Genomic DNA, 17,519 nt, shown 5'->3' with positions numbered 1-17,519 from the left:
TCTTACTGGGAGCAGAGCACTGTATTTTTTATAGCCCTGCTATGCTAAACAAAACATGTACCAAATCACCAGGCAGGCCTGGAGCTGAGAATCTGGGTAACATTTGGAGAATAAGAGTTTAGGGTAACACATTTCTAAAAACTTGTTGATAGGAGCACCAGCCTGTGCCTTTTAATTAATTTATTTGACTCTTGTCAATTGATATTACCCAGAGGTTTTAAGAAAAACACACACACACACACAACAGTTGTAAAATATAAAAACACCACTTCCCATCATTCTCTTCTAGTTTCTAGGAGTAACTTACAACTTTATTCTATGCAACATTCTCACCAAAGAAACTCCTTATTAACAAGTGGAAAGTCTGACCTATTGAAACCCAGCCAATTCCTCTATGCCAGGCAGATGTGTCAGAACAAGTCAACACCAACATGTCGATTTTTCGATATTCTATTTAAGGGACAAAGATGAACGTAACAGTGTCTCAACATTAAATAACCTATACACCAAGATAGAGAGCCTTGCCCAGTAGATCATAATATGTATTATATCTGGAAGTTTTATCAGATAGGTGTCCAGGTTGAGCTGCCCCTATCATGACCCATACACTCCTCAATTCCTCGGCATTCCTCCAATTTTACATCATTTCAATCCATCCTCCACTCTATAGCCTTAGCAATTTAAAATGTAGTCTACTCACATCTCTCCCCTTCAAAAAATTCTTATCTCCACACTGCCTTCAGGAGCTAAAGCTCTCATAATACAATATTATGTACATAATACATAATACTCATGAACTCATGGTTCATGAGTTAGCTCTGTGCGTCTGCCTGCCTGTCTCCCCTTTGCTACAAGCCTCTCTCCACCCCCTCCCTCCCTTGTCCTCTGCTCTGAAGGCTGCACTTCTAAGAGTTTTGATAATGTCTCATTCTATCTCTGGCCCCCATTCCTCCCTTTCTATCTTTTTCCCTATCCCTTTTTCTCTGGTGCTTCTGAGCCTTTGTGCATGCTGTTTCTTTTCTGATTCTGATTGAAACACTCTCCTTTCTACTATTTTTTGGCTAACCTAGACTTATTATTTTAGTCTCATTTCAGACTATTCTTTCTCCTGATAGCTCTTCCTGATTCCTGAAGTCCATATTAATAGAAAAACCCCATGATAGGTAACACTTTATTTGGAATTCCACCCCCAAATCTAACCCCCAAAAATGTTTTACCTGAAAAGACTAATGAAAGGTAGAGCTCTAACTTAACTGTGATGTCTCCCCCAACATGATCTAAATTCTTCAAATCAATGTACTAAGGACAGCTTTAAGTACTCTCCCAGCTCTCCCAAGCAATTTAACTATGCATCTCTTGGATAAATCTTTAAATGCTTTGCTATTTAAAAAAAACCAAAACCACAGAGATTGTTCTATTAAAATATGGAAAAAGTGCTCTGTTTAAAATGACACACTAAATGTATTCTAATCAAGGACATAAGACTTGTTTTGAAAGCCTTTCACTTTAAGGAAATCAAAGACAGAACACGGATGAAGGCAAGCCACTTGTAATAAAAAGCTCCAATGCCTATAGTAATATGAGAAAACACCTGTTATTCTGGAGACATACTTGTAACAGAGTAAGTAGGCTTGCAGATAACAATATGAAGTTGCATGTAAAATAAAAATGGAGTGTTAATGTTTTTAACTGGACACGTCTGGGCAGCAAACACTGCGTGGAGGCATTTTAAGTACATCAACAGCTCCCTCACTAGCCTCTGGTTATGTGGACATTGCTGTAATCTAAGTGGTTAAAATGACGCTTGCCACCTTTCTTATAACCTGCTGTGGGTAGAGGGTCAAAAAGTGGTATCTTGGGAGTGAAGAAAATTGATCTCAGAAGTGCCAACAACAGTAGGCAGAAGAGATAATCTTGCTTCAGAGAGAACCAAACAAATCCCAAAGCAGGCACCCAACTCTAGGCCTATACAGACCTGGCCAGATCCGAAGCTGGTGTAGATTTCAGAAACTAAGGTTGAGGTGTGGCATTGGGTATAAGGAGCAAAGATGACTAGAGCATAAGTCCCACCTGTGGAAAGGGGTTTGAACGAGGCAGGGAGAACTGAAAACTGGGAACAGAACTGGGTGATGAGACTCGGGAATGAAGATAGCTTGGCAAGCCTCCCTGGCAAAAGTTGGAGGGGCCACGGGGCTGAGATTCCTGCAGGGAATAGTGTGAGAGCAGAGTGAGACAACAAGCAGCAGACTGCAGCCCCCAGGAGGAGGAAGGACTAGGGGCTTGGCCTCAGCTGGCCTCTGGTATTTCAGCCTGCAGGTCCAATGTACAGCAAAGCTTTCTCAACTGTGCTCGTCACAGCCTAGGAAGCTCTTACTGATCTTCCAGAACCTCCTGCGTTCACGGGTGAAAGGAGAGGTAACTCCCAAGAGGGGCTGTACCCACCAAATGATAAAGCTCAGCTCCAAACTCTTGCTTTGGGCATCATAGGGTCTCTGAGAAATGCCTCCAGGAAGCAAGTCTGATTTTAGTGCATTTCACTTCAATTAAGACAATGTCCCTGTTGTCATTCTATGTCTGTATTTGAGAAAACCAAGAGACCAGAATGGGGATCCCACCTTATGCCTCCAGGAAGCAAGTCTGATTTTAGTGCATTTCACTTCAATTAAGACAATGTCCCTGTTGTCATTCTATGTCTGTATTTGAAAGAAAACCAAGAGACCAGAATGGGGATCCCACCCCCAAAACTTAGCAAAGTATGCTCTCTTCCTCTACTCATCTTCTTAGGGGAAAAAGGGAAGGTAAAGAAAAGGAGAGAAGAGAATTCTGCACCGTTTTTAGCCTTCCCAAAGGAGATGTTAACTGCCTGCCAACTCCATTGCAAACCTCTCCTATAAAATCCACGATGCCTACTGAAATCATACCAACTTCAAATATAGAGATCCACCCTAAAATGTGAAGCACTGTGATGAGGGTTATCAGATAACTATATTCCTGACTGTCTAGTTCAATACCCATGCCCTTTTAAAAGACATGTATGAAAAATTTTTTAAAAAAGAGAAAAGCAGAGAGAGGTGTGGCAATTTTAAGTCGTGAAAAGAACACAGACATTCATGTTCTTTGAACAAAGAAAACCTGTCAGGCAACATCTTCCTTTTTAACCAAGTGACATCTGAAAAGTCAAAAGGGAAACTTCACACCCAGCTAGGAAGAGTGGTTCAGTCAATTTTGGTGATCGATGGGGGTCAAGGCTGTTGTAGTCAGATCAGAGCAACGGATTTAGGTTTCACATTCATTTAGCAGTAAGTTGCTTCACAGGTCATTATGCAACGACTTTCAACAGGTCCAAAGAAAGTTCTGTGTGGTGTTTTTCTGCCACCCAAAACAGTCATGTGCTCTGTTGTTCTATAACATTTTAAGGTTCAGTGAGGAGATTTTAGAAGTGCTTCTAAAGGAACTCATCTCCTTCTCCTGCTTGTCAATTACTAATGTGGATAACCGGTTAAGTTATACTTCATTGTCAGAATTATCACTAGTGTGTGACCAATTATTTATATAATTAAGCATGATCTTTATAAGGAAACACAGCTTGCAGAGGAACTATATCCTTGAAATTTCTAAAAGTTCTTTGCACATGCCTCATACTCGTGCATTTGGTGAATGAGTGCAGAAATAAATTACGGATAAGTAGATGCATTCAACAACACTTCTTCTGAAATCTAAACTAGTTCTCATAAAGTAGTTTCAAGATATATTCATCCTGTTTAAAGAAGAACTGACAAAATGGATCTTTTCTAACAGTTATTTGTTTATGTGAAATAGACAAGACTTACTCAAGTAAGCTATTCTTTCTAGATCATAATTATTAATACTTAAAAACTAAAAATGAGCTAATGTTTCTGTCTACACTGGAAACCTCAGGGCCTCAAATTCGAGTCCTAGCCCATTCCTATCCCCTGTAACTTTTCTTATACTGAAGTAATAAATCACACGTGTTAATTTAAAGTACTACTGATATATCTGGAGGTTAGATATGGTGTCAGGAGCAGAAATTTGGCAAAGGTCCGTGGGGTTCCATGTGTTAAACCACACAGGGCAATTTGTGCTATGGGAGTAGAATGAAATTATAATTTCAGAATTAAATATTCTGAAATTATATGGTGTTTCTTTTTTATGCCACAGTGTATTATTTTAAATGTTTTAAAGCAAAGGCTAAAACGATATTGCATACAGAAGCTAAACTCAGGTTTATACTTTCCAATAATTTAAATAATAAGCTCAATGAAGGAACACACTGGAGTATGGGAATTACAGTAAGAAAAGACAAAAATTACTAGGTTACTGCCTGCCACTTATCCTCAATAAGCTCCAGATTGCCATTTTTACAAACTGCTACAGGAACACCAAAGGAGAAGCAGCATTTTAATACCTCACCAAAAAAAAAAGAATAAAAAACTGGAAAAAGATTCACTTTTGGATGCCCAACTTCCCTCATTTGATGGGAGGCCAAGGCTCCACAGTGAAAGCAAAGTGGAGAGGTTTTCCCCTAAGTTTTTAAATTACTAAATCATTACTTAAATTATCTAAGTAATTACCTTAAACGTCTGCTTTGCTTTGGCTGTGGAGACATAGTCACAACCATGAAGACCCTACTGAAACAAGAAGATATGAAGTTCATAAAATGTTCTCCGTCTCCACTGCAGAAAGGAACACGAACGTTACCTGAAAATGCAAACTGTGATCTTTTGTGATGAGATTCAAGAAAACCTTTACTTTCAAGTTATAATGACTATTCCTATATTTCTTCATATCCTATAGTCAAGGGAAATTTTATTGCCTAATTATCTACATTAAGTGATAACTAAAGCATACATAGTCTGAGAATTGTAGACTGTGTTAGTCATTCACATTTTAAAACATAAATGTTTAGAACTATCCATTTTCTGGGGTCCTTTGGTCTCTTGTTCCTTTCTGAGTTCTTACTATAACAATAAGAGATACATGTAAGGAAATAATTTTTCCCCAAAAATAAACATCAAGTCTGTGTCTCGATTCCACAGGTGAAATATACCAGGCTCTAGAGAATGTTTCATGAAACTGTAGAGAAAATTGTTAAGTAAATGAAGTGTTTATTTTCTGTATGAAACTTCCTGTTTTAGGGGAATATCCTGCCATCTTGATCTTACTTCCCCACTTACTTGGCCTATTGCTTTTATTCAAGGCCTTACCATTGTATTTCCACTCAGAAAATTGTGACACGTGGGTACACTACCATTTCCTTCTGTTGTAATTAAAAAGGTATTTATGCAGTGTTCTAATCTCACAATGGTCACATACTCACAGCGAGATGCCTAGTTTATCTGAAAGGTCATTGGTTGAAAGTCCTTCAGTCAGAATTGAAGGACAGGTCCCAGATTCTCAGCTTAAGCGTCAGGGTTCCAAAGTAAAGTTATCCTTGGGAAACATTCATTTCCCTTCCCATGATTAGATAGTATTATGTCTGTAACTTATTATTCAAGGCTATCTTCCATTTTATCCTTAGAATATTTCATCTTTACCTTTCCTCTAGCTGATATATATAATTGTGTTATCCACCAGTTCTATGGATGCTGTACATGAAGAAAGACCTTACTCAATCCTTGGTGCCAGGATGTCAGTTTAAAAACCCAGGCTTCTTTGGAATTCTTTCAGTGCTCATTGGAGGATTTCTCTTTGTTATAAGACGTTGAGTAAATACAGGAGATAGATGAGCTTTCCAAGGTTGGATATGAGACACACTCCGCTCTTGGCTTCTGAGAACACTTTGGCTCCTTGTCATGTTGGTTGTAGATTGTTAGGGAACTTAGAAGAAGGTAGAAAGACATTTTGTAAACATCACCACGGGAGAGGGATTTTTTGACATATACATTTTGGTCCAAAGTTCCTCTCTGTGCAAGGCTGAAGCCTACCTTAGCCTTAGGTAGACAGGCTAGTAAAACTCCTAAGGTTCTGTGTGCCATATGACTTTCCATAATTTTTCTGTTAGCCCAGGACTTCTAAAGACCATGATTATCTAAAGAGTCCTAGACCGGGTGACATTATCATGGCTAACACACTGGTGGATGATGACAAATTAATGTGTTACTATTTGTCTGGGTGTCGCAGTTAGGGAATGGGATCCCTGGAGACGTTATGCCTAATGCCAAAGTCAGAAGTGAATTTGAAATCCCAGGTCTTCCCTTTACCTGCCTTCAAGTGAGGCCTCAGAGAGACTATCCAATCATCTCTGCCCCACATGTTCTATGAGGCTGGATTTCAAGAAAAATACAAGTGACCATGTTTGGAGTAAAAGTTAAAGACTGTTAACTAAGGTGTCAGTTTCTGTGAAAATGAACCCCCAAAAATTATAGAGTTAGTTTTAAAAAAAGGAGAGAGAATGAGAAAGCCCTTTACATGGTGATAGCTCAAATAATTATAATTTTTCCATGGAGTTTATAGTGCCCTAACATGTAGCTGTATTACAAGTTAGGTTATAAAACCTCTGGCCTAGAGAGAAGGCATTTCTCCATAATAGCCAAGAGCTCTGGAAGGACAAGTTGTGAGTATAGTGCAGGAGAATTAGAAGTTGGCAAGAGAAGCTAGTATGTAAAAGGAAATGAATATAAGAGAAAGCTGCAGCTAGGAGAAGAGTGATTTCTTGCTGATGTTCTTTTTAGAGAAACAGGGCAAATATCTCTAAATAAGTCACTGTGATTTAACATTTTTTTGGGTAACATCAGGATTTTCATTATAGTAAAGCAAATTGAGTATTTATCCTATTGAGTATATATCCTAAGGCCAATATTAAACCCAAATTCTTATACCTTGTTCCTCCCAAAATCTACACAAAGATTTCCTCAAGATCTTAGTATGCTTCTAACAAGATGGTGGGAAATGGCAGGATATATCCTAAACAACATACAACCAAGCTTCAGATGAAAATGTTAATACTAATAAGAGCGGAACACACCATTCCAGTGAATGAAAAGTTGACGTGAGTCAGTAAGATTCCTGAAATAAAAGTCTTGGCAGTTAGGTGGTGAAGGCACCTGCTGGGTCCAGAACCAAGATTCCATGTTTTTACTGAGGAACTGAAATTCAAAATGTCAAGTATTAGAAGAGAAAGACAAAGCAAGGTCTAACATGACCAAGTCTGCAGAAATTTAACTCATTGATTTTATGAAAAAGATACCACTAAATAAATGAGCTCTAATTTATTATAGTCATTGTTGTAATGACAAAATTGCTACCACGCTTGACTACATTCAGCACAAACTCAAGATGGCCACAGTTGCAAAGTATGTTTCTTAATGAATCTGGCTGAATCCTGTTTATGCAACTTGAGCCCTTGGAAGGATTACATACAATTTATAATGACAGACATTTCACAGGTTTGTTCTCTGGCTGCTAGAAGACTCATCAATAATTCAAGAACACAATACCCTTTGTGTATAATTGTTCCATTTCTTTCCCTTTTGCAAAAAATCATTCAGATTTCAACCATTAAAAAATCATTCACATTTATACCAGCATAGAACATGTAAACCAAGAAATGTTCTTGTTGGGAAGACTACAAAAGGAAGAAAGAAAGATCTTAAAAACTTTACAATTTCATATTATTATGTAACACAGGCAAATGTTTCTTAAGTCAAAAACAAGGAAAAACAAAGGGTTTTCATTTATGCTAAAATTTATAAAAATTAAAACTTCAAAGGGAAATTTTATTGTGTGACATTTTAAATATATGGAATTTAGTATATAAAAATTATAATATGATTTAATCCTGGATCAACCACTTATTAGCTGGATTACCTTGGGAAAGTTCTTAAATCTCTATTATCTGCAGTTTCCTCATCAATAAGATATGTAGATTAACAATCACATAGATTTTTTTAAAGAGTAGTGATAAAAAAATGACATAATGTATAAGTAAGTGTACTTTACAAACCATATAAAGGTAAGAAATACTCTAGCCTCCATCAAGTAACACGATAAGGAAAAAATGTTATTTAAAAATTACTCAAAACTTATTTTTAGGAAACTTGCTTCAAAAGCATTAATTGCCATGCCCCAAATTTTCAGTTCATACTTCGTCATAAGTCTAATTTAGTCCCTTTAATAAAAATATTAAAAGGTACAAAAGGCAATTTCACCTCCCTACTCCACCACAGTATGTTCAGAAAATCCTTTCATATATAATCAAATTAAGGGGATTTAATCTTAATAACATGAAAGCAAACTGGAAATGGAAATATATAATTGCAGTAAATTGAGAATATTCCTTAGTTTGTTCATTCATCAAATAAATTGTTGCTTTGGGAAGACTTTTCAAGTATGGTCAATATATGAAAAAAAAATCAATAACTATGTTGAACAATGTGAAAGCTATCCTGGTTTTTCTGAATTGTTTGGGCGGGGGTGGTTTGCTATTGTTTTATAAGACTGTTTCCTGGGTACTCTCTTCTGTCTCTCTAACAGGGACTGGCTATTAAATTCCATGTTTTACCAAACCACATCAGCAAAGGAATAAGCAAATTAGGAGCTGCACATTAAGTACAGGTCAATCATTAGTGGATGTTGAAACGCTGAACAGCAATACTCACACCACCACATGCCAAATGACTAGATAGTCTGAAATAGAATGAATAGCATATAGTTAAGATCATGGGCTCTGAAATCAGATATATTGAATTCAAAGAAAGGTTTTGACTCCTACAGCTGCGTGACATTTGGCAAGTAATTAACTTCCTAATACTGGTTTCCTTATTGTTAAAATGGAGATAATAATTGCACCTATCTCAAAGAGTTGTGAGGGCTAAATAAAAGAATCCAAGGAAAGTACTTAGAAAAGCACCTGACACACAGAAAACAATCCATGAGTGTTAAATCGTATATGTAAAGAAATGTAGACAAAATAAAAGATTAATTTTTCTCACAAACTTCTTGATAAGGAATTCAAATCTCTGGCACAGAAAAATCAACTTGAGATCTCTTTTAAAATAAAAAAATGCCAAATCATTGGACTTATTTAACTCCCTAAATTGTGCTTTTTCACTACACACACGCGCATGTGTACATACACACACATACATATACCACTATATAAGATGTATATATATGTGGGCTTCCCTGATGGCGCAGTGGTTGGGACTCCGCCTGCCGATGCAGGGGACAAGGGTTCGTGCGTTCGTTCCCCGGTCCGGGAGAATCCCACATGCTGCCGAGCGGCTGGGCCCGTGAGCCATGGCCATTGAGTCTGCGCTTCCGGGGCCTGTGCTCCAACGCGGGAGAGGCCACAGCAGTGGGAGGCCCACATGCCGCAAAAAAAAAAAAAAAGATGTATATACATGCAACAAATTTATCTTAATGTCAGGAAGGGTATAGCAATGCAGAAATTGGGAATGCAGATCATAGGACCTGTGCATTTCCTCAGTGAAGCCATTTAATTTTTCAATGCTTCTGTAAGTTTAAATAATTTTGATTTGTGGCTAGTGAAAAAAAATTGTCCATTTATTCCGGATGCAGTGTACTGGCAAAAGAAAATGATTCAAGGTGGAATGGAGTCAAACATGTATTGTACAACTTAAAGGCAAGCTAAACCTTGCTAATTCAGTTGGAGATGAATAAAAATGCTTAACAGTTCAGGTAAAAGGAAGACACAAAATTTAAAAAATCTACTCATTGCTAAGTGGCTAATAATGGTAAATTCTCAGGGAAAAAGGATTTTTGGTTTTGAGCTCTCATTTATTTATTGTTCTTCACACTTGATGTACTTCCTAACAATTCAACGGGGAGAGAATAAGTGAATTCCCTAACTTAAATAGGAATATGGAAAATGGCCCAGATACACTACTCTTTCCATTCTTGTAAGAGATATCAAATTGCATTTTTTCTTGCTTTCAAATTTGGTGTCAAATGTAGTGTTGGGTGTAATCTTAGACAAAGTCTAGTGTAAATTTTTCTATGTTTAAAGGTTTTCATTCTCAAGGAATCTCAGAAAGGCAACATCCCATCAGCTGATTTTTTTTTACAGTGGTGGTTGATCACTTTGTTTATTTTGCATTCATCCAAGATATATGCCTTTCTCCGAAAGAAGAGGTTAAGAAGACATTAACATTTGCAAAGTCCTTTGAGAGATGTGTTACCGAAGTGTAAATTATATCCTATTAGACCAGCCTTATTGAACATGAATAAATTACAAAGAAATGAGTGTCTTTAATAGAGCAAAGATATTATTAAAAAGAAATCTGAATTTAAAGCATTTGAATATATTTAAAATTTTGAATATGCTTGCTTTTTCTGAATTAGTGTTCAGTTTTGAGGCAGTTGGGCAAAGAAAGGTACTAAGTCTGGAAATATTCATGTGCTAGTAACAGCCATGTTTCTCTCATCATGGATTAGAACACTTATAAATGTTTTGAGATTTTACATATATCAGAGGCAAACATAGCCATATTTTTTCCTAGAAATTAATATAAGCCATTAGATAGTTTTGAAATCATAATCACTGCTCCCATAAATTGCTAAATTAGATGAAATATTTAAATCCTTATTATTCAAAAAAAGTGAATTTTCAACATTCAACTGCTGAGTAATGGCTGTTTGTGCAATGTTTCCACTAAGATAAATGAAAGTTTTACTCCCTGCTACTAGTTTAAAACTCCTTTGCATTTTTACACAAGAGCCCATTTTTCATTACCAGGAAAGGTATGCAATTTGAACCATGCTACTTTTTATTCACAGTAAATCAATATGTGTCATAAGAGCAGAAAAGGAAGTAATATTACTCGCTATCATTGGACCTTCCCTTAGAGCAAGTCCTAGAAGACATTGCCAGGTTGGGTTGCTATAGCAACAGAGCTCTGGTACCTCTCTTGCTTGGCTTGTTATAGTGAGTTGATTTCTACCACACAGATATAACCCAGAAGAATTTTTATGGTAAAGAAGTAATTACAAAGAATCAACAGCAATGTGTGTGACTTTTCCATTGATCTGCGATGATTTAATTCAGAACTAGTATAATGACTCTATAACATTTCAAAGCCTTTTGCTGACTTCCAATTAAATTATTCATTGCCTTTTCTTTAGGCTTCTTAAGTAGTCAGATTTCTTAAAATGTGAAGAAAAAAGAATACCCAGACCCTTTAGAGTGTTAGCATGAAACCTGATATGGTTTTACCCAACTATGAAAATCTGCTATTAAAATGCCTTGAAATAATATTAATCCACTTAAAAATATCAACAATTAGTAAGAAGACTCAAGAAGACTATACTGGCAATATAAAAAATAATCTTTTGACTTCTTCTTAAAAGATATCAAGACAGAAAAGAATATATCTTATTTTCTTATATAGGCCATATAAGCCATTTTGAAGTGTCTGACATACATGTAAACACCTAATAAATATTGTTATAATTTTATTACCATCACAATACAGTCAAGCAAACAAATTATATTCCTTTCCTTACATTACATAGCACTACTGATTATGCAATTGTAATGCCCTTTGTATTCTGAATATATGTAAAGTAAAAATGATATAAGGAATACACTACTATACAGCTGAGCCTTAAACATATTGTAAAAAGTTGCAAGTCATTTTTAGAGGACTAACTAACCTTGTGAATAAAAATTTGCATCTAATGGACATTCCATAGGGAAGTTACTTGGAATGGAGTGTGTTATGGGTTTGGGAGACAGGACCTAGATTTTGTGTATCATACTATTTACTTGAGACCTTAACCTAAGTCTTTGTCTTTTTACCTGTAACAAAAGGATAAAAACATTTTCCCAGCTGAGTGGTAGAGGATTCAGTGAGACAATGTATATAAAGCACCTGCTACAATGCCTGGCACAAATGATACTTTTAAAATTTTAGCTGCCTTTCCTTTAAAGTTTTCCAGTCATTTCCTTGAATCATAATTTCCAAATGGAACTTATAGGTGAAACTGAGTATAAATTCAGTATTTCTTAGAAGTACTTTGATATACATGGATTTTAGTTCTGGAAAATGTAGAAAACTTTCATTTCCATATAATTCTATGTTACAAATTATTTTTTAATTAATTTGATTGATAATGTCTTTCCCAAAGTATGTTTTCATGACCCCCTAGCCCAGGATAATGCTCTGGGGGAAAAGAAAAAAAGAGGTGGCAGAGGGACCATTTCTACAGTCAGATACATTTGGAAAATGCTACATAATACATCTCATTCTAGGGATTAATAGATCACATTAGTATATTCAACCCTCCAAGAAATCCCAGATAAATAAATCAGTATTGCTTAGTGGTAAAGAGTGTAAATTCAGGAGTTAGGCTTTTGAACCTCACTTTCATCACTTATTCCCTTATAACCTGGGAAGTTACTTAACCTCTATGTTTCTCAGCTGTAAAATGGGAATGGCAACAGTGCTTCCCACACTGCAATGAGAGGTTAAAGTGAGATATATCACACCTGCTCAGACAGAGGCTGAGTCAATTATCAATAATAAGAGTTATTAAAGAAGCCTGTTTAAACCCATTACTATGACCCTTCTTCTTTATGAATTATATTTTTGAACATCTTCTGGAACTATAATTCCTTGGAACACGCTTTGAACAATGCTAATATTAGGGTAGTGGTAAATTGTAATTAAGTAAAAAATTATTCATCATATTAGTGCCCAAAGCAAGTAGCACCAAAAAAGTCAGCTACTTCACAACATGTGAGCCCACAGGCTTGCTCTCATGCTTCTACTATCAGAACACTAGAGCAACTGTGTTAAGTGTAAATATCTTACCCCCATGGATGTTCTACTCATTAGAGCCATTTACACCCATTTCATGTATTATCACAGATCAGTTTATTGTGTAATATTAGATTAATTGCATGTCACTAAAAATTGAGCCTTAAAGGAAAGAGATATCAAATGATTAAAGCCTTAATGACTAGCAGAGAGAAAACTAAGCATATGGCTTACTCATGGGGTCTGCAAAGAGAAGAGACATTATTAAGATGTTTACACATTTCCTAGTGCTAACGGAAAACAACTTGAGTGAATTTTCAAAATGGAGAAATAAAATAGTACAGAACAACAAGGAAAGGTAAGAGGTTCATCCCAGGAAAAATATGGTACAAGTTCACAACAAAATGCAAAGCCCTCCCTGGTCTAGACAACACCATGTCTCCAATGAACTTCCTTACCCTTGTCCAGAAGATCGGAAGCTTAGGCAAAGGACCAGAAAAATGAGCAGTCAGCTGATTAATCTGACACCTTTTAGAAATCCTTTTATTTATTCTCACATTTGCAACTGTATCAGGTTGCTGACTTCTCTTCTTTTAAAGAGTTCTTATTTTTCAGCATCAGAAATAAATGCAAAACAGAAAAAAATAATCACTCATAATTTAATGACCTCTGAAAATTAAAAACCATTTTCAATTATTCCTGTTCACTTCAAGTCTTAATCATAATTATATATCATTTCTACACGGGTATTTTTATATGTAAACACAATTTCAAAGCCTGGGGTTTTTTCCACTTAACACTTTATCTTCAGTTTTTTTCTCACAATGATACAGAGAAGTCTTCAAAATGATCATTCCTAGTACCTGAATGGTTATATTCTTCCATGATCAAAAATGCAAGTGATTTCCAATTGTGCTGTTATATTGATTCAACAAATCTCTTCCTTCATATAGTTAGTTCTTTCTTTTAGATTAGTGGTTTCAAACTTTAGTATGCATCAGAATCAGCTAGAAGGCTTGTTAAAGCACAGGTGTCTGGACCCCACCCTCAGAGCTTCTGATGTAATAGGTCTGGGGTGAGGCCCAGGAATCTGCATTTCTAACAAGTTCCCAGGTTTTTCTGGGAACCGCTTCTAAAAATTACTGTTAGATTATTTACATGGAATATTATCATTGTTGCACTGGGGCTGACAAATCAAATAGTATAGACATTTTCATGGCATCTAACACATATTTCTGAAAACCTTCCTACAAGCTTATTCAGCTTTATATTGTCAAGTGACTTCTCAATACTTGAAGCCCGGGTAGATACCAACTAACTGAACGAACAAAAGAACAAAGGAAAATTCTTACTTCTCTCCTCCTCAAAATCATAACATTAGGCTGAGATTCATCTATTTACATTTCAAAGATACACAGCATGGCTAAATAGTAATATCTAAATCTCTGTTACTACAGACATCAGCAAGGAGGTTTTATCATCACTCAAAAGTCAGTGAAAAATAGCTGTTATATTTAAACCTTGGAAGAGAGTAAATCTGTATCTGTACCACACAGTTAGAAATTAGCTGCATTTAGCTTTGTCCACCAGATAGTTCAAAAGAAGTGTTGTTCATTGCAAGGTGCAGGGCAAAAATCTGGCTATGAGAAATTGTGTTTGATAAACTAGAAACAAGAGAATTCCCACTTTAGCAGGGGATGATTAGCATATTTGCCTAAAAGCCACTGTCAGAAACCTTGGAGGTTTCCCCTTGTACTAAAGGATTCTTTATATTATATATAATATATATATTATATATATTCTTTATATTGAGATTACTCCTTCACCTTTAAATGGAGACCTGTGCATATAAACAAACATGTCTACATGAGAATATAGATGCATCTACATAAGTAACATTAGATAGCCATGTATGCAAAGTATCTATTTATACATTGGTTTCTAGAAACCCACAGATAAAACATATGCTTAGCAAAGATATCATCTGCAGAAATGTCTTCTGCACTCTTTCTCTGTAATCTGCACACATTCTTAATTTTTTCATTCTTTTGTGTTGTTATTGTGTTGATTTGAATGCATAATGAGAAAATGTGTTCATATATATGATAACCATAAAACCATACATAAGTCAAGTCATTGGGTGTTGTCAACAAACTTTGGAATTTGGTTAGACATAAAATTGTTAACTCTGGCTCACGTTAAGAAGAGTAAATCAGGAGTAATTGTGTTAGATAGAGACTTATTAATAGAATCATGTATTTATGACTTTCTAAGGGATAGTGTTTTCTATGTCAGTGTTTTTTGGTGATTGTGCTCTCTTTATTTTATTTTTTTTAAACAGCAAGCAATTTATTATAATGTTAAAAATAAACCTGCCATACAAATCAGGCTTTGCATTCCCAGGTATTTATCCAACAGAAATTAAAGCATATGTCCATACAAAGATTTATACATAAATGCTCATAGCAGCTCTATTCGTAATAATCTCTAACTGGAAACAACCCAAATGTCTTATTGATATAAGTGAAGGAATGGACACATGTTAGTGTATCCATATAATGGAATGCTACTTAGCAATAACCATAAATTATTAACACAGGCAACAACAGTGATGAATCTTAAAATAATTATGCTGAGTGAAAAAAAGCCAGAAAATAGAGTGTATACTGTAGAATCCCATTTATATATATATATAAACCTTGGTAAAATGCAAACTAGTGTGTTCTCTTTAACTAAAAGTAAGTCAACGTTCTTAATAGCTTGAAAGGAACCTAAATTGGTTTTTTTGCATGGATAGGTTCATTATGACCACAGGAAGACATGGCTGCTCTCAGGACGGACAGAAAACTAGAGACAGATGCTAAGATACCATACATATTTCATGTTATGAAATAATATGCATAAATGTATCCACTTACTATGTACTATGTCGTAAATATGACTATATTTGGAAGCCTTAGCAAAGAGGACAAAGTTTAAAATACGCCAATGTTAAAAATGCAAACTTAAGAAACCCAGAACAGCAACACAGATACCATGAGGCAATCATTCCCCTAGTGTGTCTGAGAATTTGACCAAAGGCACTCTCTACTTAATTCGGGTGTTCAAAGAAGCTTAAAGTTAAGATATTAGCGGCAACAACCATCTATCATTTGAAAATCAATACCTCTGAGTTTTTTTTGACTAATAACTGCCAACTCCTTAATAATGTGTTAGTGCAGAACGACAATCAATTAAATATAGCCCCTGCCACAAATCCAAAAGTACTGGCCAAAGTGCGCACACATCAATGAGACATTTCTAGTTCATCCATTCAGTGCAGGGAAAGAAATAGGGAAAAATATGTGTTGAAATGTGCATATGGCCTGCCTGTGAAATTTCAATTCCTGAACTCCAGGGAATGAGAGGTAAAAAGTCTTTAGGGATAACCAGATACAAGAAAAGTTTTGGTAGAATCCCTTTACTCCATCAGGGTAGAAATGGACCCCTGACAAGCCAAAAGATAAGAATTGAAATGAAAATATATTAATGGATATTTTCCTTTTTTGACAAGTAGTTCCTTTTGCAATTTAGGCAGTAATAGATTCTTTCTTTTTAAAAAATTAAGATTTTAAAAAAATGGGTCAGGGCTTCCCTGGTGGCGCAGTGGTTGAGAGTCCGCCTGCCGATGCAGGGGACACGGGTTTGTGCCCCGGTCTGGGAGGGTCCCACGTGCCGCGGAGCGGCTGGGCCCGTGAGCCATGGCCGCTGAGCCTGCGCGTCCGGAGCCTGTGCTCTGCAACGGGAGAGGCCACAACAGTGAGAGGCCCGCGTACAGCAAAAAAAAAAAAAACAAAACATAAAACAAAACAAAACAAAAGGGTCAATTTTAAAATGAAATCTGTAAAAAATAGTACAAATTAAAAAAAAATTTTTTTATTGTGGTAAAAGTCACATAATATAAAACACACTAGTTTAACCATATGTAACTTTACAGTTCAGTGGCACTAAGTACATAAAAAAATAAAATAAATAAAATAAAAAAGAAAAGCTGATGGGGCCTGAACTAAGGCTGTGGCTTTGGAGAAGAGGTAATTAGAATGGTTGCTTCACTCAAAACTGATGAGGTTAAAAAAAAAAACAAAAAAAAAACTGATGAGGTTACAAGAAGGTAGGAGGGTTTAAAAAAAGAACCAAAGGAGAACAATAAAAGAAAGTGTTGTTATTCCACAGGCAAGGTCATGCTCCTCTGAGATCTTTAGCCCTTTGTTGGGGGAAATGACTGAATGGGCCCTTTGGTTACACAAATGTAAAATAAAGGTATGGCCTCTCCACCAAGTGGGGAAGTTTCCACCAAAAAAAGAAAAAAAAAAAGTACAAATTATATGTGGATGGAGCAAAATGAGAAAAAGTGAATGACTAAAATTCACTAAAACACTATCTTAAAACATCTATCATAGCAACATGATGCTATAACTTGCTGGGCCAATCAGTGAATAACCACATTACAGTTAGTTCTCTTACTGCAGGCTCTCCTGGAACTATAGAAGCATGAAACTGCACATTATGTTCTACTGTGGTAACTGATATTAAATTCAAATGCTATCACTTGATGCAATTTTCTTCAGTAAAGTGAGTCTCAATTCCTTTACAAACAATACATGCATAGGTTTCACCAAAAGGAAACGATTTACTGAAAAGAAAAATGGAACATCAAAAAATATTTTAAATGTTAAATATGATACACTTATGTTATTCACAAATATAGACATCAAATTCTTTGAGAGTTGACTAAATATG

General features: G+C 35.8%; 1 protein-coding gene across 8 annotated transcripts in view; it reads right to left on the bottom strand.

Moving 5' to 3' along the window:
* Positions 1-17,519, bottom strand: part of GAS2 (growth arrest specific 2) — a 155,029-nt gene that overhangs the window by 33,529 nt on the left and 103,981 nt on the right. For 6 of the 8 annotated variants that reach the window (XM_024764575.1, XM_024764581.1, XM_024764578.1 and 3 more), the window contains one exon: positions 4,593-4,646. The exons of 1 other annotated variant lie outside the window; for it this stretch is intronic. In XM_024764575.1, coding sequence (XP_024620343.1) covers positions 4,593-4,646 — 54 coding nt within the window. Of the gene's footprint in view, positions 1-4,592; positions 4,650-17,519 lie in introns of those variants that run through there. One more of the 8 variants, XM_024764583.1, reaches the window with a different exon arrangement.

The sequence above is a fragment of the Neophocaena asiaeorientalis genome, unplaced genomic scaffold (genome assembly GCF_003031525.2).
Source record: "Neophocaena asiaeorientalis asiaeorientalis breed wild unplaced genomic scaffold, Neophocaena_asiaeorientalis_V1.1 scaffold230, whole genome shotgun sequence".
NCBI lineage: Eukaryota > Metazoa > Chordata > Mammalia > Artiodactyla > Phocoenidae > Neophocaena > Neophocaena asiaeorientalis.
Note: the sequence above shows the minus strand (reverse complement) of the source record. Positions and strands in the feature narration are given on the sequence as shown.